Source organism: Dysidea avara, chromosome 12, assembly GCF_963678975.1.
Source record: "Dysidea avara chromosome 12, odDysAvar1.4, whole genome shotgun sequence".
NCBI lineage: Eukaryota > Metazoa > Porifera > Demospongiae > Dictyoceratida > Dysideidae > Dysidea > Dysidea avara.
The window spans coordinates 1,372,253-1,398,558 of record NC_089283.1 but is presented as its reverse complement, the minus strand read 5'-3'; the positions used below and the strand labels follow the sequence as shown (position 1 = coordinate 1,398,558).

General features: G+C 37.0%; 2 protein-coding genes across 2 annotated transcripts; both read right to left on the bottom strand.

Annotated features, from left to right (window-relative positions):
* Positions 1-11,374: 11,374 nt before the first annotated feature.
* LOC136240873 (inter-alpha-trypsin inhibitor heavy chain H3-like) lies at positions 11,375-13,038 on the bottom strand. Its single transcript, XM_066031937.1, has 4 exons — positions 12,900-13,038; positions 12,808-12,843; positions 12,183-12,737; positions 11,375-12,127 (listed from the first exon to the last, which is right to left on the bottom strand). The coding sequence occupies exons 1-4, from the start codon at positions 13,033-13,035 to the stop codon at positions 11,883-11,885; spliced, it is 972 nt and encodes a 323-aa protein (XP_065888009.1). The 5' UTR covers positions 13,036-13,038; the 3' UTR covers positions 11,375-11,882.
* A 10,895-nt stretch (positions 13,039-23,933) lies between these two features.
* LOC136241253 (inter-alpha-trypsin inhibitor heavy chain H3-like) lies at positions 23,934-25,065 on the bottom strand. The gene is made up of 4 exons (XM_066032442.1): positions 24,939-25,065; positions 24,847-24,882; positions 24,227-24,769; positions 23,934-24,172 (listed from the first exon to the last, which is right to left on the bottom strand). The coding sequence occupies exons 1-4, from the start codon at positions 25,063-25,065 to the stop codon at positions 23,934-23,936; spliced, it is 945 nt and encodes a 314-aa protein (XP_065888514.1).
* Positions 25,066-26,306: the final 1,241 nt, after the last annotated feature.

Sequence of the window (26,306 nt, the reverse complement as noted above, 5' to 3'; positions counted from 1 at the left end):
CTGTCGATAGTATGTTTTTTGGTAAATCATTTATGAAGCATAAGAACAATAACGGAGCAAGAACGGTTCCTTGTGGAACTCCTGATGTCACTTGAGTTACGTCACTTTGCTCACCATTAACTAATACCAGTTGTCGTCTTCCAGTAAGAAAATCTTTCAACCATTCCAAAGTGTTGCCCCGGATACCATAATGATGTAGTTTATGGTAGAGATGTCGGTGTGATACCTTATCAAAGGCCTTAGAGAAATCTAATAGAATTGCATCAGTTTGTCCATTGTTGTTTAAGGATTCGGCAAAGTCAATGATAGTAAGTAGAAGTTGTGTCTCACAAGATCGACCATGGCAAAAGCCATCACACAAGATGTTGTGTTGGGAAAGGTGGGAGAAATGTTTAATGCTTTTTCCCCTTTGCATTGAAATGTTTACTTTGGAAAATGGTATAAAGAACATGTTGCCTTAACCCTTAAGCAAGTATACTGAAATGATGTGAGCATGCATGTACAAGGGCTGTGTGTAGCTAAGACAACTGCATGCAGTCTGTTTACCACACCGATGCTAAGTACATATAATATGGTGCTAGTAATACCTGTCAAGTATTCTGACCTGACAACTATAGAAATGTACATAAGGTTGCTTGTAGCATGCACCAATACCTGAATGCCATACCAAACAGTGCAGGACTTTAACCTTATACCACCTGTTAATAATTTAATTCCTTTATATAGCTATACAACATTGGGACTTCAGCATGTAATCATCAACCATCATTTAGTGTGTACATGTGTGTGTGCACGTGTGTGTGTGTGTGTGTGCGTGCATGTGTGTGTATGTGTGTGTGTGTGTGTGTGTGTGTGTGTGTGTGTGTGTGTGTGTGTGTGTGTGTGTGTGTGTGTGTGTGTGTGTGTGTGTGTGTGTGTGTGTGTGTGTGTGTGTTACCGAGGTATTTAAACACCACCATTTAAATGTTCTGACTTAAAAGCAATGTTTATAGTACTTGACCTTCTTCAGCAGATTAGTGAAACAGTTAAAGTTCCAGATCAAACAATTGCACACACTGCTCCTTGGTGCAAAATATCTGCATCGTGCAGTGGTATCTGTCCAATTATGGAGCACATCTTCATTATTTATCAATTTTCAGCAATAATGACATAAATATAAACGAAGTCTCATTATTTGCAACATGATTTTACAGATTTACACTCCAGTGCACACCTTATAGGCGGAGAACGGTACTCAAAAGTGGGGGGGCGCAAGTCATGTAGGTTGGCTGTAAGTTACAAAGTGTTTTAAAATCATTAACTGTACCTTACTGTGCTTTGCACTCTAGCATGCAAAGCATGCCAATACTAAGGGGATCTGAGGGCATGCCCCCACAGGAAAATTTTGAGATTTGGATGCTTTGAGGAACATGTGTACTTGAATAGGATACTCCTATGCAATGACTATCATTGAGACACTGTACAATTAGATACATCAGTAAATGAAGGCATTTCAGATAGACTCATGTTGTTGATTGTATACATATAGATATAAGTGTTGTAGTGAAGACATATTGAATTAATTGCATATAGCAGGATAAACTTATAATGATTCCGCTGAATGTTCTATTAGAGTAGTTACATGACTGCTCTATTATAGTATATCGATCTCGTGCACTCCCAGCACTGATTCATGCGGTGTTCCATACTTGTATAACCTTTAGCACAAATCCCAGTAAATAAAGGCAAAGTAAGTTGGCTAATGGCTAAAATAGTTGCTTTACTTTGGCAACTAAGCATTGGAAAAAGTGAGGGGACACTGCTCCTTCACTTGTAAAAATGTGTGTGTGTGTGTGGGGGGGGGGGGGGGGGGAGTTGTCCCCCCATTTCTCCGCCCATGTGTATAGATATTCTGGATATAACTAAGTTGTGAATTCTTAAAGTTGTCAGTTATGTTCAGCTCATATGAATGAAAAACTGCATGTTGCTGGGGATCAAGTCACCACTGGGTCTGGGATTTTTTTCTGCATTCTTCATGTTTCAGTTACATGTTTCAGACTCCCTGTATTGACAGGCTTTAGCCTTCTCACAGGTCCCTAGTGGGATAGCATTTAACAAACTGTTCTCTGCAATCAGAGTAGCCACTATGGAAAATATGGACAATTTCCAATACAAACCTAGGAAAAACTGAAGCCATCATGAGGTATTGCAATTCAACACCTTGTGCTGTCAAAAAGGAGGATACAAGTAAGTCTATAAAGATACATCATACATACTGTGGTACACGTATTAAGCTGAAGTGACATCTAACAATGAAAAAATCAAGTCCATAGCATGCATTAACCGTTATCGAGTTGCGCTTGTCTGAGGCATCAGTCAATGAGTTATTAGAAAATGACAGTAAATAAATTTTAATAATTTTCCGTAGCAACCTATTGGTAACACATGAGGTCATATCAAAGGCACTTTTGGGCTTGGTTAAACCTGCCAAGGTACTATGAAGGTATTGTGATGCTGCTTTGAATTTGGTATGGTATTGAGAATGGATTTGGTATGGTATTGAGAATGGATTGAATGGTATTGAGAATGGATTAAAACCATCGACAAGTAGATTTGCACTATGAATTTGGTCACATATATGATCAATCCTATGACCAGCAGCACGACTGATCATGGAGTAGCATACAGACACATTGCATGTGACTTTTAACACCATACAAAAAAAACAATCTAGCTATTTAATTCAATTTTCCAGGAATTCTGGACACAAACATATCATGTATACAATTATTTTTATATTATACTATGTTCAAAATTCAGTCTATTCTGTCCATAATTATAATAGCATGTCAGCTATTATTATGCTTCAAAGTTCCATGCTTAATGTGCTTATGTGCTAATAATCATTTAACACTTTCTGAGTGGATGATAATACTATCATTGGCTTGTAAACACACAGTGTAAATTGCTTCAGAGCTTGCACCTAATGAAATTGTGAAAATCTGCCATCAGTAAGGCAGAATCTTTCAGAAGTAAACACCTTTCCTGCAATGCAAAAGAATCTCTCAACAGGCACAGAAGAAGATGGTACTCCTAGAATGTTTTTTGCCAACCTTGAAAGCAGAGGATATTTTTTTTGGTTGTCTTACTTTGCTGGATTTGGGGCATTGTTACTGTGTCAGTTTCAACGTTCTCATCCACCTGCTTAGTGAGTGTACTTTGCTGTTGTTGACTTTCTGTTCAGGACATAATCTTTAATTCTTCTTAGCTGCTATAGCTGCCTGCTTCTAAATGAACAACTAAATCTTTCAAGCCAAAAGCAGTACAACTATTTCTAAGATCAACAGAGAAATGAATCAGAAGATGGTTTCTATTTAAATACTAATACTAACTTGATACTAAGAATTGAAGTATGTGCATGACATCAAATGCCCACGTGATTGAGGAAAGCTTTTTTTACTAGGCTAGGATGGCTCAGAGGATGAGTATAGTACATTCAAATAGAGATGTAAATGTACCTTCAGAACACAAGCAGATGCAAAGAAAATTGGCAAGTGCTAACACCAACAGCACTACCACTGGAACGCTGAGGACAGTCAATGTGACACCTCGTAGAGAACCATCATTTGGAATGACAAAGTGAGAAACAAAGGAAATTGTGGTTAATAGGTGATTCTAGGAATATTTGAAGGCAATTAATGTGGCGCCGAGTCCGCCCTCAGCTGCTTTAGAACAAATGCGGCTAAGTGACTTTAACCAAAAGCTGACCATTTCAATTCATATCCAGGAATATAAACCAATTATAGTTACAACCAAGACTTCATAATATATACTGAATATAGATATTATGAACTCTTGCTACAGCTTATTTCACTTATACATGGTTAACTTTGTATATATGTATATGGATACGGACTTCATTGTACTTATAAGTACTTCAAGTACCTTAAGTACATAGCTTAGGACTTAAGTACAAGTACATTATATTTGTACAAAAGATATTTAAGTGTACTCAAGAAGGTGTACTTAAGTGTCATTAAGTACAAGTACCAAAGTACTTCGCCCCATGCCTGGTTGGTAGTGATGCATAGTTCCTGAAATAAGTCTGCTTTTGATACACATAGAAGAGTTAGGGTTTTATTGGCCAAGTACTCACCTAGAAAGGAAAGAGGGAAGGCTAAAGACCCCTTAGTCCCCCCTCCCCCCCCAAATTCACCCCTGAGAGATGATTACCAAGTAATCAGTGTTACTACACATTTTGTAAGAGTATAAATAGAGCAGCAACATGATTCTCTTCTATAAATATACTGTGCCATTTCTCCACACCTGGTGATGGATGGTGAATAACACTAGGAAAAAATCCAAATATCCTGTACTTTTGTAAATTTAGGAAATCTGCAGGACGTATAAGTGGCAGATTTCCAGCAGATATATTGGATCTACCACATGGCTTTCTCCTGCACTTTTCCTTTGATACAGGATATTCCTACTAGACGACTACCCTGTAAGTGAGGGAACACCATAAATACTTCCATTGCAGTGCACACCACATTTTATCAGCAACTAGAAATATGTCTGGTATATGAAATTCTTTTGCACTTTCCTTTCATTATAGAGCTTTTCTACTAGACCTGAACTAAACTTCTTAGTGTTGGGAATGTCATAAAACATTGCAGTATACATTAAATTTACGCATTCATCCTTGTGTTCTGTGCGATTGGCAAAGTAACTATCTGCCATAAGATATAATATCTTCTTTTGCATATTGTCTGGTAGATCTACACTAAATAGCTAATAATTGTGTTAAAATTTCTGTACAAAATATCAAGTGAATGAGATGATCACAGTTTGCCAAGTTCTGCAACTTAGCTATGGGGCTGGGTTACTGCTACATGTAGAAGGTATAGCTAATTTGCCTTGCACTTCCAGTGCCACTTGTGCAGCTGGAGAATAAAATCACCTATTACATTATATTTCAGGACACCATCACTTGAAGTATGTACACCATCCCAAACCTGATCACATGAGCAGGAGCTCAACTATACCCAGTCAGTGATAAACTGGCAGTCTGAGAAGTCACTAGCACTAAGACTTTGAGCTTATAAACTTGTAATGTTATTGTATAGTATTACTTATGACAAGCACACAGAAAAATTTGGAATTTTCAACTAGAGTAGGGACCATAGCACATCAATAAAAAGTACTGAAACAAGCTGGAGTAGTGCACGATATTAAGTCACAGTAAAACAATAAGAAGTGTTATATCCCTACTGTGCATTTCCATTATGGTATCTTAAGCACAGTATAGGGATATAACACTTCTCATTGTTTTACTGTGATTTAATATCATGCACTACTCCAGCTTGTTTCAGTACTTTTTATCAATGTGCTATATAGTCCCTACTCTAGTTGAAAATTCTAAATTTTTCTGTGTACTTGTACAGTACTATCATACTGTATGATAAATATGTTATGTTGGTTTTAACTTTATTGATTGAATAGCTAATATGTATATAAATTAACATTGTCTTATAGCCACCGGTGAAATCATTGAGTAAAAATACTTAGTTGCTCAGCATTGTGCAAAGCTACAGATAAGCAGACTGAGGAATGATGAGAAGTGGCCATTAAATAGTCAGCAATGCATGAGTGGAAAACCTAGCCATATATATAGCTGTTATCCAGCCATACAATTAGCTACTAGGACACGACTAAACAATGCACAAAGCCAATACTAGTACTCCCATGACATTGCTACAGAATAGTGCAGTAGGTATTTTACGTGACAGGATGCGGTTATTTAAATAATGTGTGGGAGATGCAGACACTACTGGAATAGAAGAGCCACAAAATTGGTCCAGGATCTTCAAACTGCACATATAATGATTGCCTCACTGCTTTAAACTTGCCATCACTTAAATACCATAGACTGTGTGGAGATATGATAATGTTCTACCAGCTATTACACAGCCATTTCAGTCTAGATACATCAGATTTTTTTACTACTGCGACTTTATCAACAACTAGGGGTCACAATGACAAGTTATTTAAACCTCAAGTAACATCAAGAGTGAGATCTATACTTTCTTCACTGTACGAGCCATCAATGACTGGAACAGTTTACCCAATCACACAGTTAATGCTCCCACACTTAATGATTTTCTCGACAGTGGCTGGTCTACTTTATTGTATGATTATTAATTAGTTAATTATTTTCTATATAAGCTTTTGCTATGTAATTGCAAATTTGTTAAATTCTTTTTGTACAGATCAGGCTTTACAGGCTCCTTAAGCCTTCTTCACCTGTAACACAAATACTAAATACTAATACTAAGGGTTTTCATGAAAACCCATGCAATGAAAACAATTTTTAAAACCCTCTGAAAAGTCAAACTTCAATGGGTGGCCAAGAATTTTCATTACATTTTCATTCACATAGTAAACCTATGAAAATCCATTGAAATTTACCAATGAATACTCCATGAAATTATTTTTCATAGAATTTTCATTGGATATTCATTGATTTGCCACGTGGTCTAATGAAATCATATAAAAATAAAAATTCATTGGGGCCACCAATGAAATTTTGACTTCATAGCTACTACTAAGGTTTCTTTGAAAATTTTATTAGACTTTCAAGGCTAAATTGTCCAATAGTGAGAGACGTAGGGTTTTTTTTCAGTCAGAAAAGCCGCTGACTGAGAAGAGCAACTGAAGCAGTGATATTCTGCTCTAAGGCAATAGTAGCTAAGCGGCAATGTGCCATTTTTTTGTGGACAAGAGCTAGCCCAGTACAGCACCTAGTACTAGGTGTAGTCAGCCGGAATTCCATGGATACCAAGTGTGCCACCAACTTAGCACGGAACATTGCGACGACCTCCTTTTTTTCAATCTTTATTTTTATTTTTAATAATACAGTTACAATACAAATTACTCTACAACTAAACTACAAACACAATTAATTACAACTGGGGGTTGGGGAAAGGAAAATCAGAGTCCTCACTCTGCAAAGCTCAGTACCGTAAAATCATACGGGCATTGTTCGTCCATAAAGAAACTGAAAGTTGTTGTAACAAATGTTTACGAGCCTGTTTGGTTGATGCACCACTTCTGGTTGTGGTGCGTTCCGATGGTACGAAGGGTCTGAAGCGCAAATGGTGACCAAAAACCAAAAGTTTCTACAAGTGGGACAAAGTCACACCCTGCCTCCTCTACAGCATCTTGATGTCTCTGGTCCTTGGCTAACTCACCTGCTGCAGCAGCTACCCCAGCACAAGAAGAAGAAAAAGAAATGTGAGAAGGCTGGGTAGTGCTACGAACAGACACATCAAAATAAGCTGGACAACCATGCTGAAAGTCAGGGTGGTACACATCACCTGGGCGAGAATTATCTTCATAAGAAACACGCTGTTCCTTCAAAACTCCTGAGTGACTCTGGGACAAAGCATGACAAACAATGTCAACTAGAGCATCATGGCGACGAATTCTCATAGGACCATGAGAACATTCTAGAAGATGGTCACCAAATTGGTCAATGGAAGTAAGACACACACATAATGGGGAAAGTGGAAATAGAGGGATTCCGAGCCACAAACGAAGGCCAACAACAAACTCAGGACCAGGAATAGCCAGAGCAAGGGAGACTTGAGGAATAGCTTTGAGCCATCCACTGCTAGTACCAGCCGGATGAGTGAGAGAGAGCAGTAAGTCGAGCACGGTTTCGGATGTCGAAAGAAGCAAATAGTTGGTCATACTGATTTTGATCTAACAGAGCCTGTAAGTCCTGCTGGGTAGCAGAGGGAATAAAGATATCAGATGTAAACCTTTCAAAGGTAGCAACAGCATGTTCTTCATTTGGAAACACTAGTGACTAGATCATGAAAGTCCTGGGATAGAAGATGAGAAGCCAGGAGACGAACACTATTACATGAACCCAAAAAGGCCGCAGCAGCGGAAGAAAAGGATGAGCGCAAGCCCAGACCCCCCCCAAGCGAAATGGTAAAGTGGCTTGGCACCAAGAATCATTAGGAAGACTACATTGTATTATGCGACTTAGGCAAGATTTAACTGAGATTAGAATCAAACTGTTCTAAAAAGGAGTGCAATATACAGAATGGCACTGTGCGCAAAAGATGAATGATCTTGCAGCTTCCAAGGCAGCTGCGTAGTACCTTGCTTGGGGCCTTCGTTAGACAATCGTGTTAGCCGCTATAGCGATAGTTACCGGCGATAACCTTCCCGCCTGAGAGGTAATTACCCAGTTTGAGCGCACATACTGAGATATGATTTCCGAGTCGCTGTCTTCGTTGATTTGGAGCTTATACAGAGAATATATCTATGGCTCAATGTAGGGGAAAGGTTTTTTAACCAGGCGCGCGTCCACAGCCGGCTGTGGGCGCGCCTGGTTTACTGAAATTGTTTTCCAAAAATGTGTGTGTGTATTTGTATGTTTGTCTGTCCGCACCCACGTGAGCATGCAAAACTTTGTTCGCTAAAATCAGCCTTTATGTGATAACTGAAGGCCATGCAGGTAAACTTGATTAATTATTTCCATCCCCGACCGCACACACGAGTCCCGTTTTACCCCATCACCAATTTCATCATGACATGCACATGCTAAGAGGGCTAGTTATCATTTTACAGTACAGCAAACGTCACTTGCACCTCAGAAACGGTGGCTTAAAAGGCTTTAGCTAACCTTTATAGCTAGTAGACAGCCTGATTTGGAGTATTTTCTGAATAATGAAAAATTACCTCCCGCCCATATGGAAATTCGAATTTTGTGGATGAGAAACAAGTAATCAAGTTTGCCTGGCCTAAATAAAGGCATTAAACTTCTGGGCAAGTAAGCTTTGGTTTAAGACGGTTAGGCCATACCTATTTGAATTGTTGCTCTGACCTGACTGACCCAATTTTGCAAAGATTTAATTAAGAAAAGAACAACAAATACCCAAAGGGAGCCCCACAAAAATGGCACCTAGAACACCCATAAAGGTGTTGTGAAACACCTTTGTTATTACGGTGTGTTGCAGGAGAGTATAGCTTCCTTTCCATCAAGAGTTCTTCAAAAAACAGGTTTCGATTGTGGGTTGCATCTCCAGTTGCAAAAGTTGTAATTGTGGGTTTTGTTTTATTCAGATAATTAGCAGTGTTTTCCACTATGGCTATAAGAGATAATTAGTGTGGTTTTTATATTAAATGATTGTAAAAGTGTTAGTTGGTTTAATTGCTCAGTTTCAGTATAATATGTAGCTACCAACTCAGCCATTTAGCAAACTGTATAGTCTTTTGGTGTAATTTGCAGTCTCATAAGGCAGCTATAGCATATTCACCCACTTTTGTCTATGAATGTAAAATCTGTATCAGTTACCTTCTGATATGACCCCATGCTGTAAGTTATCGTGCTGGCATTTGTAGCTAGCCTATAGTTCAGTCTTCACTACTGATAACCCAGCAGATCTAGAAATAAGTTGACTATCACAACAGCAAAATTCAGAAAGCCCATAAATGCAAACATAGTTACACTTTGCTAAGGATTGCCATGTAGTGGCCTAATAGCTACTAGAACCCTTCACTGCATTCTGCTTTTCAGTACACTTTATTGGTGTTAAGGCTAACAAAGTGTTACTAGGTTAAGGAGCATGCATACTAATAATAGTGACATTTAGACACCACTACTACTTAGTTATACATGTTTCTGCCTCACAGATTTAGCTAATTAGAGCATGGCTAAGAGGAGCTGATTGCTTTATAGTGTATCAGAGTAGCTACTTATATCTAAACACTTGGTAGCTACAAATGAAAAGATTATCATGCATGTGGCACAATGCATATTGCAATCAGTCTTGATTTAAGGAAAGGTAGCATTTAATGATGGACATTCCATTATTTTCCACTGAAAAACTGCTAAAACATTCTCAGATTCACCTTTATAGGGCCTAATTTTCAAACAATTTCTAGGGGGAGGGCATACCCCCAGACCTCCTAGGCTAGGTTGTTCATACACTAATGTAGTCATTATTCCAAATAGCTAATCTGACCATGTATACTACATGATTCTTACCACTAGGGCCTTGTGAGAAGGCTTGGTATCTTCTAATGTCTGGCTAGTTACCTATGTCCCTGTCCAGCTTAGCCCCCCTTTCAAAAAATCCTAGACCCGCCCCTGAATCTAGCTACTTCAATAACACAGGCCATCACATGTATTACATAATACAGCAGTTCCCTCAAGACCAATAAACAATATGTAGCCACCTTCACATTATATGATGACACACAAGTGGTCCTCTCACAAGTGGTCCTCTGTTGTTGATGCACATTGCTTGATGTACATGAGATCGCAATTCATTATAGCCTATAGCTAAGTCTAATATCCTTTTAGCTCTGTGACTGATAAAGCCTTAGTTATTTGTTGAGGAGGTCACTTCAATCAAGTTGATTGATGCTTTACACCAAATAGTTCACATTGTGAAGTAGTAATAATCACTACTAATAATATAATCACATACACTGCAATTAATAGAAAGTGTAGTTATCAGCTTATCACACTACACACAGGTAGTATCAATGGGCCATGGTTCATGGAAGTGCAAATCACTGATTAATTTCATCTAATTATGATCAGCTATCACAAGAACTGATCACTGATTAGTCTGATAGTTTGTAAGGCTTCTACATGCATGTGTGGAAGTGATGTTGACATAATTAGATATATAGAACAGAAATATAATCCATGAAGATGTACATGTGTAGTTGTAACCTGCATTTGGCATGGGTTAAGTTAAACTATAATAAGCACATGCAGTTGCACCAGAATGTGCCTGTGACACCTGACAATTTGTTTCTGCACATGCTATCATGATACTGTATAGATGTTCCAAGCCATGCAGAGTTGTAAACAAGCACTTAAAATAGATGGCTACAGTATTTATAACTTTTGGTTTCTGTTTATAAAACATGTCTGTGTTCTGATCTGGAGCAGTTATAGTTGTTATGATGTCCAAAACAATTATGGTGGTTGCCAGGTATTTTAGTGGCAGACCACACATGATTCATGAGTAGATGGCTTCACTCACTATACATGTTTTTATACTTATTTCAATATGCCATATACCTTATAGCTCCTGGCTTACGTGTATCCTACACATTCATGTGAAAGTCACCACCACCCATGTATGCAGTGACACTACAGTGTAGTTGTTCGTTGTGCACTGACAGACGATAGCTTAGTTACTACGGTATTTGAACCCTCAATGTAGGGCAAATGTCTAATTTTGAACATGATTGCATCATTGCATCCATACATTTCCTAGACAAGCATAATTGCTTTTAATTTATCCACTCCAGTATATATAGTTGTATTCTAAATCATAACAATAAACACATGACATTACATCTCAGGTGAACATGTATAATTTATTTGCTACCAAAAAACCAAGGAATTGACATATATAGAGTTAGCTACATAAATACAAATTTACAATGACTCAGTGAATTTGTGTCACAACATTGAAGCATTCCACACAGTGGAAGCTGTATAATATGGAAATCTTTCAGTCAGCTACAGGTGTCCAGCCTGTCACAGTGTAAGAATACATTGGGGGGCCATTGCGGGTGTCCTTAGGGTTTCACTACAAAGACTGGGTTTCTTGATTACATATTTACAACATTTGTAACTAAAAATTGAAGCCAAAATTGCTATCAGTGCTGGCTTACAACTGGAACAGCTGTACATGTAATAGATAATGTACTACAATAGGTAAAGAATGCATTAAAAATTTTAGTGATCCAATGATTATGTGTATTGAAGTCAAGTAGAGAAGTTGCATTATAACACATAATACAACAATGCCATAGCCACATCTGTAGTAGTCTTGAAATAATATCTGATTATGTAGTATTGTTTAGCCATAGCTATCCTCAGGTTCTTGTAGTAAATCATCAGCAACATAATCCAGTATGTTACCATCAATCAATCCCTCCCCTTGTATTCCATCATTCACAACAAGCCAACAAGAGGGGAGCTGGTCAGTGTTAGAGTGAGTGTAATCCCAAATGTGATGGAGCCTTACAGGAACAGGAGGATGATCAGGTCGTATTAGTATCTGTTTCATCTGATCCACTACTATTCCCTTTGCCATGAACTGACCTGTTCACAATAAATACAAACACAACATGTTGACAATAGTTAATAGTCAACTAACCCATGAGTCCATGAGAGTGGCTGATTTGTTCATCTTGAAACTGCCAGTCAACATCAAGATGATCATCGTGAAATGTCACTGTAAACTTGGCCATATTTTCCTTGTACACTACTTCAACACTGTTTGTGCCATTTTTAGGCCTTAGTCCTTTAGTAAATTTTGCAGCAAATTGTCCACTTTCGGCTTTCAAGATTATTTGTTTCACAACTGATGACTTTAATCTTCCGCCACTGGGCATAAATACTTGTTGATGGGTAGAGTCAAAGATGATGGCTTGTCCACTGGTGTGAAATATAACTGCTAGTTTACTAATCCAAGTGACTTCTTTAGTGTCATTGATACTGTCAGTGAATAAGGCATTAACAGTAAGATGAGAGTTAGAGATGAGGTTGAAGGCCAGACCAGCATAACCCTGGATGGAGTAGCAGAGTGTATCATTGGAACTGACCAGTGGTACTGTGAAGTGGGGATCACCAGATGCAGATGCAATCTTAGTAGTAATAGCAGTAGCAGTAGGTACGATGGTTGCAGCATCAGTGGTAGCAATAACTGTAGCTAAAAAATACAATTAACCATCACTGGTACAAGTACTGTCACCAGACATACAAACAAGGTTATCACTTACCTTCACCAGATCTTGGTTCAGAACCGCCATTATTGTCTAAACAAACAAACAGTTTCATAGTAGTAGCCAATGGTTCATTACACTAATCATACCTTCATCAAGAACATGATGTAATCCAATAACACATGCTGCAATTACAATCAGCCATAATATGATCTGCAAACAGCAACATAAGATGATCAATCTTCTTCTTCTTCTCTTTCTCCGTTGTTCTGACATGTGGAACATCAATATAAATCATTACTCTGTCTCTACAGCTGCCATACTATCCATATTTATATGGAGAGTATAAAAGTGCTGAGATGACACACATTAGTGAAACCTATAGTGGTTGATGGTATGTGTGTTCTATGCAGTAATCATGTGTTTGGTGTGATGTTAATTTTACTCAGGGACATTTGAAGTCACCATTTTTGTGAAAAGATTATTCTTGTATTAACTATCTATGTATACATATAGTAGACATATTGTCAAATTAATTGTTATTCATTGCTTAGGGTACAGACCAGGAGTATAGCCAGGATGTTTCAAACACATACGCAGAGCGTGAGGGAAAAAGCCCCAGCTACTAAGAATTTTTGAACCTTAAGGTGGTTTATGTGGATTCATGGAACTACATTATCAGTACTATATCATCAGTAAATGTTTGATTCATGTATGACATGTTTGTTATGGCTTCTGTGTTGTCATGAGGTAAAACCATAATTATTCATAACTAAATTCCCCAATCAAAATAGAAAACTCAAAAAGTTTAGCCACTAACTTTGAAGGCTCTAAATCATTCTTAAAATTCTTAGTCCTACAAGTATACACTGCTTTAAGAAGTGTTCTGTGATGAATTCCTATGACTGATCTATTAGAGTATATTCAACTACCTGCTAGTTGTATTTTTATTACTTTATCCACTTTGAGGGAAAATGTGAATTACCTAATTAACTATTTAGCTATACAGTACTGTTGTCTTCTTCTCTACTTACTGCCAAACTTTCAGAAGTATGTAGGTAGCATACCATCAGTATGAACTTCATACTTCTGAATTTACAGCATGCTGCTGCAAGTATACACTTTCAAAGGAACCGCCCTCCTGTCTCTATATATGCATGGATGCTGTGTGCATGGGGGTGGGGCCAGGGTTCAACCACATGTACTCATGCAAATGTTCATAATCCTCATCTGTATTCGGTGGCTGCTAACCACCATGGAGGTGAGGAAGCTTCCTAAGTATAACCACAAAAACACTGATCATGAATGAGGAGGATTAGTACTGTACAACTGATACTCTAATAGAGCAGTCAGAAATTCTAATATGCAGAACAGTCCCACTACTCTAATAAAGCAGTCATATTAATTCTCTGGCTACACCCTTGCATGGTATGCAATCAGCTAGTAAGCATATAATTGGAACCTCAAACACTTTTGCCATCTTGTTTTTGACAAACACTCTGCATTGATTGTTTGACTGTATTTGAAAAAATACATGTCTTTATTTTTTTCTGCTCTACTTGAAGTTTTGAGCTAGTATATATACCGACAAGAACTGAACATGCAAATGTTCAATCAAAACACCACAAACATCAATTAACTCCAACAGATAGTCATTTAGTTATGTTTACATAGTTGTATTCTATCCATGAGTAGATTATAACTTCCTTGAGTACTATAGCCATGATGAAAATTAATTGTGCACAATATAATTGTTATGTACATAATTATTATTACAGTGTATATACAAATCTGTTTGTGTTCTCTGTACAGTTTTGGAGGCATATTATTAACTAAGGATACAATCTTTGTGATTTTTGACCTTTGTTGCAGCAGTGGCTTCCACATTAAAGTAGAGACTATTGTTCACATAGGGTTGATTGATGCTAACATAGTGGATTATGTTGTTGATGATCTATTATATACAAGAACAGTTAAAGGCACTCACAGCAGACTATGAGTGCAACTCTGACATACCGATACTTTGTTATTTCAAAGCTACATGTGTTGATTGGTCCATGTTTGGATCCTATTCTGTGACAGTCTTGTACACTTATTAATATATGTAATAGAAACCGCCCAGCCCTAGGATGGATGGCTGTGGTATTCGGGATTAATAGTGCGAGCATTGTAAATAAGAAGGAATAAAATAGTGCGAGGCGAAGCCGAGCACTATTTCCTTCCTGTTTACAATGCAAGAACTATTAATCCTGAATACCACAGCCATCCGTCCTATTACAAATTAATCCGACAACCATAGCAACCATTACTAAGCAACAGAAAATCAAAATAATAACCACTGCAATAGACCAATCACACTTAGCAACCGTTTCCTAGCAACCGTTGCTATGGTCTCGAAGTGATGTTTACCTTAGGAATGGTTACTTAGCAACCATTGCTAAGCAACCATATTGTTGCTATGCCATGGGGCATCTATCACTATGGTAACATTAGTTGTCAAGTCGGACATTTACTTCTAATAGAAACACATCACACTATTTTAGCCAATCAAATTAGTATTACAGGTTTTTGTTAAGGGACCTTGACAAACAAGTGTAATACTAATTCTATTGGCTAATCGCTTGACGTATTTCAAAATAATACGTCAAGGTGCTATTGAGAGTATTATACTGTAACACATTCACTTGTTGGATTAATTGTATATACACACAGCCCACATCAACAACAATCCAGTGTTTGTTACACGATGTCATACAATTATCTAACAATCTGTGACTGCAGAATATTATATACAATGTTATTGCAAAAATGTGGAGATGGTCTGATGGTCCTGCGCATAGGGCAGGTACCAATGCTAGTTTTACAATTTATGTTATGTAAATTATTACAAAATATTATGTACCAGCTCAATGATTTTTGCTGCAAGTCTCATATATCTGATTTTGTGTGTCTTGCAGAAAATTAAAGCAGCAGTTACTGTGTATATTTGGCAAAATGCACAGTGTAAAAATGATATGGACTGACGTTAAAAATATATACTTACATTCACTTATTTTAGGGCTGAAACAATCTGAGCGTTCTCTAGAGTTAACAATCAACTACTCATGAGTACTAGCAATTTTAGCCATACCATGGCCATGTGGCATGTTTTGTATCAGCTCTTTAGCAGTTTATAGCTTTTCAGTGACACATACACTGTATAGTACTGATGTTAGAGTTCCTGACAAGTGATATGCATCAATCGCAAATTAACTACACTAATCAACTCTACAGCCTTTATTAATGATAACAAATATATTAGGTCATGTGATCTTGACAAGTATTCAACTAATTCAAGTACCAATTTTACTATTGAGAGGCACAGGGAGGGGGTTCCAAGAGGTTCAGGAACCAAATTTAGACTTCTGAGCTTACAGCAAGTCCCTAACACACCATTTAGTGTGGCAGGACAAAATGAGTGAGTAATAGTGTATGACACAGCACAACATTTATAAAGCTTGCATTCATCTGTCAGGAAAGGATTCATCTGATCGAGAAAGGATTTACAGAGGTAACATGAGCACTCTTGAAAACTTGTTAAATATCAATATACTCTAATAGAGCAGTCAGGTATCCGTATGTTAAGGAACTTGGTTTTTCAGAATACTCTAACATTAAACTTTAGGTGCAAACTGAACATGGCCTTAAAGATATAGAACTCCAGTAATTTATCACTTGGGCTGACCTGACTTGAGCATACAAAATGAATCCATTCCATTGCATATATTTAGTTATAATGTCTTTATTGTAAGCCACTGATTATTCCATTTGTATCAGTGGATTCATGGTTCCTATACCAGTGGGATAACTATCACTTATAGATGTCTAACTGTTTCCACTAGGCAGCTTTATCTAGTACTAGTTTCATTCCAGAGGCACTTATATGCATTATAATTAATGTATTATTTTTTGCATATAATAATTTATTTTAACAATTTGCTGAGTTTTGATTCATTGAAATATTGAAAGTCTCTCAGCGGCTGGGGGCTGTACCCCCAAACCCCTGTTTTTGGTAACTCAATACTGCTGTTGAAACCCAAAATCCTGGCTTTGCCCCTGCTATTCGAGTGCCTAAATCCTTAACAAGTACTTAAATATTTTTGCAGTATTAATTAAAATTATACTTGAAGTCTGGTCCCAAGCTGAGAAAGTAAATTATAAGCCGAAATAGCATATATCCACAGTCAGAAAAAATACCCTCAGATTTAATCTCATGCAGAAAGCATATACTTGTTTTGCTATAACCATGAAATACCCCAATATTCAATCTCAAATTAATCACCTAAGTTTCTTGGAAGAATTGTTAGTGCCTTGTGGTATACAATGTGTCATACAAATTGTTTATTCAACATGTATACACAGTACACCACTAATATGTGTATTAGAGGTACACATATAGCTGTCCTAGATATTACATTATTGTTATCATTACAATGCTAATGCATCAACCTCTACCAACTATAGGATCTGGCTTCACCCAATCACAAAACAATCAAAATCAACACTGAATTAAGACACAGCCTTAAATGACTAACTGGTCTGGCAACTATTTCAACTGATTTACATAGTTGTGAACTTGGACAAGTGTATAGCTAGCTATCACATAGGTTTTCACCTGCCTGGTCATACCCCAAATCCTGATTTCCCTAAAGGAAAATCCTAGAATAAACACTATATTGAGTACTGCCCCATCACCTAGATGAACACATGTAATTATACCGCTTGAATGAAATATATGCATAGGTTATGCTGTATTGCTATCTATAGCTTAACATTGTACTTCTATATTACTTCTCTCCCAAGTCATACATTAGATTACAACTATTTAAAAAGTTATTTTTGTCAATTAGTGCAAATCAATTTTGCAGGAGCAATTATTATAGAGTAATTGTTGTAGATTAATTGTTCTTCAGAACTGCATGGTTGTTCTGCAGCAAGCATCAACAGAACCTTTATGATACTCAGGATGACAGAGCACTGCAACAATAAGGCTTTTTTATGAGGTGGCTATTTTATTTTGGATACTTCACATGTGACAGAAACATTAAAATATGAAGAATATTGTAATGTATATCAGGGCTGTAGCCAGACTTTTATCTGGGTAGGTTCTTTTTGAAGAAAAGTGGATCTTTTTATATGGAATTATATTATGGTACATCCAGCATGCAAAGCAAGGGGGTCTGTGGGCATGCCCCCCAGGATTTTTTGAAAATAGATTGCATTTCAGTAAAAATAACAAATTTTTAGGTAAGCTCAAGACCAGCTGCATGGATGACATCTGGAAAAATATCTCCACTCCTACTACCATCTGCACAGGCATGTGTCTAAAATAATATAATATACTGGAATGTCAAAGTGAATAAGAATGGGAAAAATTGTGCACTCTGTCATGATCAACAGGGGGCAGTGGAGCAGAACAAAGAGTGTCTTAAACAATGAAATTTACACATTGCATGGAGTTGAAACACGGAGATGTCTGACCATAATTTCAGGCTCTGCTGTCTGGTTGGGCTGGAACTCTCCAGCTGCTATGTTCTGTAGGGGAGACTCGTCCTGCATACTCCATGGTAGGTCTGTCATGTGGCAGCCATAATGTTTTCTGATGGTGTTGGTTGTTCTCAATTTGATTGAGCAAAGAGACCATGATGTTCCCCATGAAAGGCCAGGTAGCAAATCATTGTATTCTCCCTTCAGAAGACAAGTATGCACAGACATAAATGTAATTGGTATGGCAGTAGCAGAATCAATAGCAACATAACCATTAACATGAACAATTAGCTGTAGTTTGTATTTCCCTGAGCCAGAAGTATAGAAAGGTGCAGTGACCACTGACCAACGTCATTCTGAGTCACTTAGCTCTTTCATATCCCTCAACTTTTATTATGTATCACCGGAGATAAAGGGTCAAGAAACTGGGTGGTTGTCTAGCCATTGTTTTGAGATAAAGTCTCCAGTTGTGCTTTTTCATTGTCTCTACCATCAATCTGTAGCCACAAATCCAGCAGTCCACATTATTGTATTGCTCCATTCCTTCAGTAGGGGGCCTCTGGAGCATGACCACTTTTACCTCTGACTGTTTTAATTGTTTCATTATTGTTTCAGGAACAGGAGCAGCAGAATAATCTTTTAATTTCTCTGCCAGACTGGGATATTTAGCTTCCAGCAATTTGAGACTTTCCCTTAATTAAGAGATGCTTAATATGTGCAATGGTGCTTTTTTTTAGGTATGCCACTATTTGAGGACTTCATTGACTCTTCTAACCACCTGTCACTCCCTTGGAAAATACATGTTACCTACTCTAATAAAACATACACAAATCTTAGATTTGTTTGTGGCATGTTATATCTACCCTCACGTTAATGCAAAATATGACAACCTCTTAGAATCATACAGTACAATAGTACTGTATAGTGGGGAGCACAAAGGTTTGGGCATGGCCGATCAATAAAAATCACCCAAATTCCAGCCTCACTTTTCCCTGATAATGTACAATGAGGCAGTATTGGTTAGGTAAAACTAAGCCCAAACAAGCCTTCAGATTGACCTGAACTGCTTTCAACAAGTTGCTACAGAATTTTTTTTTTTAATTATTCAACATAATTTTCTACTGACTGAGTAACTTACTGGCTGACTGATTCCTTCAGACAAGTGTGACTCGATAATGGCTATGGCTACAGGCTTGATTTTTTTATCACTTCAGCCAGAGAGGTGCCTTTTGGCATATCAGGCTATATTTGTAATTATAAGTGTATTATAAATGATATCAACAAACAGTGCATGATCACTGAAGTTGCTTTACTCACTGACCCACTCCTCAACTGTCTAATGATCTGTTGTGCGATCACTCCTCCACAGTAGCAGCCATGCTTGACTGCTATTAACATTACTTGTGTTACTACTGTGTGTCACTACTTCTTGTTACTAAAGACAGTAAGTACAGATTTTAAAGAATTCCAAGTGTATTATATCTTCTGGTAAAGGTTTAATATTTCAGCATTTGTGTTGTTTAGTTGTGGCACCCTATAAGATTAAAATTTTTCCAGCACAATTGATGTACCTTTTCAAAATTGCAATACTGAAGCCATTGAGAGAATCAAACTGCAGTAAATAGATCTGACCATGAGATTTCTACAGTGCATGGTGGTCAGCTTTGCAACATTTTCTTACCTACATGTTGCACTGTAATGGTGTTTACTAGTTTGTAGTGGTCACACATGCTGATGGAGAGAAAGGCTAATTTTTGATTGCTTTAATTGGTTCAATTATTTCTTCAGTATCACCTGATATTCCATCATAATAGGGAAACAGAAACATATTAGTTAGTAATTATAATTTGTTCGCCTTGCCTGTAAAATGACAGCTACAGATGTTGATCAATTTTGATTATGAACAATAGCAACTGATATATCATCATAAGCCACACTCTATCAAAACTACTACATAACTGTAGGAAGTGTACATTACTATTATTTGACACTGAAACCTTTATGGTGTCTGTCAAGTATTGGGTTACATACAAGCATGCACAAGTGTATTAAAAATTGAAACAGAATTTATAGGCTGATCTATAGGAGACACTGTTGGGGAGGCACAGGACACCTGAGGGAGGACAAGAAGTTTTAGAATATAACAATGTTAGGAGAAGAATCAACTCCATGGCACACAGGCTAAATTTTGTCTCATGATTTTAGTTAGTATAGTTTAATGGATGACAAACACATTGTAAAACACTATATCTTCTGAGAAACTTTTAAAAATTACAATCCCTGTCTTTGAATCTGAGAATATTTTGATAGTTATTTAGCTAAGTGTACATGTGTGCTTTGAAAAGCATGTAGGAAATTAGTTTCTAAGATGAACGTGCATGGTTAAGTGTATATAATATTATACGTACCCGGTGCTTTTAAAAAATAAGCCAGTATAATTGTACATTATTAATATGTGACCAGATTTGCGTAAAGGTAACTTTTTCACACACAAAATTTGACCCATTTTTGAACTTCAAAGCTTCCTAACTTTTTGTTCATGGCATATAATTGCCTGAATTTTCCTTGAGTGTAGCTACAGTATCTGGCTACATTGTGGTACTAATTAGTATCAGTATAAGTAGTCAAGTAATAAGGAGTTAAGTGTTACATTATTTTGTTTGCTGAGCTGGTATGTAAAATGTGTGGAAAAGTACCCTTTCGCAAATCTGGTCACATATTATTCCCATACAATAGAAAATTAATTATGTTAGTGACTGTTCTATTAGAGTAGTGAATGCTTATTAGAATAAATGTGGTTACACATGTAATAAAATTGTTACTTTCTGTACTTCAATGCAGTGTGGTCCAGTTTGTTTGTGATGTGAACATTGTCCTGTACATCAAAGAGAAAGATCAGGGAAGGGGGTGAAAGGGAGTGGGGGAAAGCCCTTCTTGGCCTCCCTCTCAGATTCTCAGATCCACTTAGTAGCCTATGACAGCATTTGCATGTAGATACTCATAATGTAATAAAATTATTATGTATAATTGTTGCTTTCTGTACGTCAATGCAGTGTGACCCAGTCCGTTTGTGGTGTGAACATTGTCCTATACATCAAAGAGAAAGATCAGAGAAGGGGGTGAAAGGGGAGGGGGGAAAAGCCCTTCTTGGCCTCCCTCTCAGATCCACTTAGCAGCCTATGACAGCATGTACATGTAGATACTCATAATGAATACCTGTAGCTTGTATGGAGTTTCTGAAAATATCAATCAGCTGAATTAGCAGACACCATGCACCAACTCGACATTAAAATGCATAAATATACACGACAACATGTAATTGGTCTAAAGATGAGTGTATCTGACTATACATACATCATTCTGTATATATATATATATAAAATCTATATTTAAAATCTGCCCTCTGTAATATGCTATGGTTAATGCTGATACCAAAAGTACTCCTTCAAAAGAAGCCGGTATATTTAATAAGCCTATATGGCCTGCTTAAAGTGATTTATACTTCTATGTCACAATCATTTCAACATTACTCAAAATTTCTTAGTAAGATATGTATATGGGTTGAATGTTTGTTATACAACAACATTGTGTAGATTATCTCTTCACTTTATTCTGTTACACAAGTACAAGCACATATAACTTCACTTACAACTGCTTACTAGATAATGTTACAGCGTTTTAGTTTATTCACCATCCATCAACCAGGTGTGGAAAAATTACACAATTTACAGGAAAGAATTATGTTGCTGCTAAATTTACACTCTTACAAAACATATATAGTGAGACTTTAATCACTTGCATCATCTCACTTGACTATACTCTACCTCAGTAATATATGGGCCATCTCTATAGCAATTCCCATCATACAAAATGTAACCACTTTTACATTATAATGGTGAGTCAGAGTGATCATATGTGTATAGCTCTGTTGTTGATGCACATTGCTTGATGTGCAGTGTGATCATAGTTGCATGGCATGTGTATAGCTAGCTGATTGTAGATATCTGCAGTGGTGATCTACACTTCATTCACAGCACTAATCCAATCATTTGGTTTGGTTACAATTATTATGATCTAGTTTCTTTTTTAGATCTCATGTGTAACTGTTGTTGCCTTAGCTATTTGCTGAGCAGGTGACTTTGATCAAGCAAATATTTCACATTGCAAAGGTAGCAATAAACACTACTAGAACCATACTACAATAGTATTAGATAATCAGTTATTCATATACACAGGTAGTATCAATGAACCATGGCCCATGGAAGTCATACAAATTGCTAATTGATTTTATCACATCAACCTTATTATCATCAAGAGAATGGTCTGATAATTTTAAGGCTTCTACACCTATGTGTGGAAGTGATGTTGACACAAGAAAAGAAATATAATCCATGAAGATGTACATGTGTAGTTGTAACTTGGCATGTGGTTAAGTTGAACTTTAATAAACAGTTACAATAGAATTCGATTGCCTGTGACACCTGACAATTTGTTTCTGCACATGTGTATGTACCATAGAAATATAATCCATGAAGCAGTGGCGGATCTAGATGGGTTTCTGTGGTTTCGACAGAAACCCCCTTTTAAATTTAGCTCAGTGGCAGTGTAACTAGCTTCATTATTGTAGTATTGACAATTTGTCATAACAGTTAAACAACTATATACCACTGTATTTCACTAGCATGCATGTAATTGCACTTAACTAACACCATTTATAGCTATTAAACCATCAGAAACATTTCATTTTTCACCTCCCACTGCATTAAAATGATTGAGATGCAATCAAAGGCAACTTTTGCCCTATGGTTATCTATAGTATTTAAAGCATTGGATTTATTGTAGTTGCTAACTAAAAGTAGCCTAAAATTCAATCTCAAAGCTTCTAAAATCTCAAAAACTCAAGAAATGTCTTCAGATGTTTCATTTTCAGCTATATCAACTTTCAGAAACCCCCTTTTATAATCCTAGATCCACCACTACCATGCATAGTTGTGACTTGCATGTGGTTAAGTTAAATAGTTGTATATAACAGAATATGATTCCCTATGATACCTGACAACTTGTTTCTGCACATTTGTACCTACAGATGATTCAAGCCAGCATTCTTAGTCTTACCTTGTGGATTCTGTTTAAAATATTTCTGTGTTCTGATCAGTAACATGCAGGTAAAGCTTTTATCCAAAACAGTTATGCTTGCAAGCAAATGACATATAATAGAGTTATATACAAATTTACACTATCCCAGTGGATTTATGCCACAACAATGAAGCATTACACACACACAGCGGAACTTAACTTGGAAGCTGTAGATCTTAGGGTCAGCTACCAGTGTCCTGACTCAGTATCAGGATGTGGGTGTTTTTATTAGCAAGCATCCACATTTTTAGGTTTTTACTACATAGATTGGGTTTCTTGAATACATTCACAACATTTGTAACTAAGCCAATTATGTTATAAGTACTGTAGTGGCTTATAACTGGAACAGCTGTATGTAATAGATGATGTATTACAATGGTAAAACAATACATTAATTTAGCGATCCAATAATGTGTGTAGTGATGTCAAGTAGAGAAGTTGCCTTATAATGCATGTATATAGTTATACAACAATGCCTAGGCATGTTATACTGTCTTTAGTCTTGAAATATATAGTATTGTTCAGCCATTAAGTTTTTGTAGTAAATCATCAACAACATAATCCAGTATGTTACCATCAATCAATCCCTCCCCTTGTATTCCATCATTCACAACAAGCCAACAAGAGGGGAGTTGGTCAGTGTTAGTGGAGTGAGCGTAATCCCAAATGTGATGGAGCCTAACAGGAACAGGAGGATGATCAGGTCGTATTAGTATCTGTTTCATCTGATCCACTACTATTCCCTTTGCCATGAACTGACCTGTTCACAATAAACACAAACACACGTTGACAATATAGTTAGTAGTCAACTAACCCATGAGTCCATGAGAGCGAATGATCTGTTCATCTTGTAACTGCCAGTCAATGTCAAGATGACCATCATTAAATAACACTGAGAATTTGGCTACATTTTCCTTGTACACTACTTCAACACTGTTTGAGTCATTTTTAGGTAATAGTCCCTTAGTAAATTTTGCAGCAAATTCTCTACTTTCTTTCAATATGATTTGTTTTACAATTGAGGCCTTTAGTTTACCCATACTAGGCATGAATACTTGTTGATTGGTAGAGTCAAAGATGATGGCTTGTCCACTGGAATGAAATATAACTGCTAGTTTACTAATCCAAGTGGCTTCTTTAGTATCATTAATACTGTCAGTGAATAAGGCATTAACAGTAAGATGAGAGTTAGAGATGAGGTTGAAGGCCAGACCAGCATAACCCTGGATGGAGTAGCAGAGTGTGTCATTGGAACTGACCAGTGGTACTGTGAAGTGGGGATCACCAGATGCAGAGGCAGTTTTAAGTGTAATAGTAGGTATGATAGTTGCAACATCAATGGTAGCAGTGACAGTAGCTAACAATACAAGAAAATACAATTAACCATCACTGGTACAAATACTGTATTAGGATTCAAACAAGGTTATCACTTACCTTCACCAGATTTTGGCTCAGAACTGCCATAATTGTCTAAACAAACAACCAGTTTCATAGTAGTAGCCAATTGTTCATTACACTGATCATACCTTCATCAAGAACATAGTGTAATCCAATAACACATGCTGCAATTAAAATCAGCCATAATATGATCTGCAAACAGCAACATAAAGTAATGAATCTTCTTCTTCTTCTACCTCTCTGTTGCTCTGACATGTGGAATATTGATATCAATTATTACTCTGTCTCTGCAGTTGCCACATTACCCATATTTATATGCAAGGAGAGTATAGAAGTGCTGAGATGACAAATTAGTGAAACCTGTAGAAGTTGATGATACGTAATATGTTATACAGTAATCATGATGTGTTTAGTGTGATGTTAATTTCCCATGGACATTAGACAAGTACAGTATAATAATCCACCAGTGAGTGAGTGAGTGAGTGAGTGAGTGAGTGAGTCATGATCAGTCAGTCAGTCAGTCAGTCAGTCAATAAGGCAGTCAGTCAGCCAGTCAGAGACTTGACAGTGACACTGAAAAGAAGTTAGAGTTTTTGTAGTGCTGGAGTCAGCTATGCATATCTAAACTCTCCAATGGAAAACACAATATCTAAATTCTCCGATCAAAATAGAAAACTCAAAATCTATAGCTACTAAATGTATATGCTGTTTTAAGAAGTATTCTGTGATCAATCTCTGTGACTGTTCTATTAGAGTATATTCAACTGTCTGCTTACGTTCTCCCTTATCCACTTTGAGGAAATATTAATGTGAATTACCTAATTATAACTGTTTACCTATACAGTGAAACCTGTCTAATCAGGTTACTGCATAAAGAGGTCACCTGTCTAAACTGGTCATTATAAAAGTCCCCACATGTGAAAACTGTGTACAAAGTGACCTACTTAATGCAGCCACCTCCTTAATGAGGTCAGAAACTTTTGTCCCTATGATAACCAGAATAGACAGGTTTCACTGTACTGCACTGTTGTCTTCTTCTCTACCTCTTTGCTGTCAAACTTTATTGGTTGATACACTTTCAAAGGGACCACCCTCCAGTCCCTAAAGACATTTATCTTTGATTTGTCTGTTATGCATGGATGCTGTGTGCATGGGAGTTGGCCAGAGTTCAACCACATTATCATATACTCATGCAAATGTTCAGAGTGTGCGCTTAGCAATTATATGCAAGTTCTTATATTCCTACATCTGCAGCATGCATGTTAACTTCAATTTATTGTGTTGCAATAAATTACATCTAATAGCTAATTCAGTTTTTATATTATCAAAAAAATGTACTGTCCCCATACAGGAGGAACAATATGGTAGAGGTGATAATGGGAGACATCAATGCATCAAGTTTGATATTAACTTAGTAAAGCAGAGACTACAACATGGCTGTAAAAACAACACCTTTGGAAACACCCAGAAACATAGATTTAGGGCTAAAATAACAC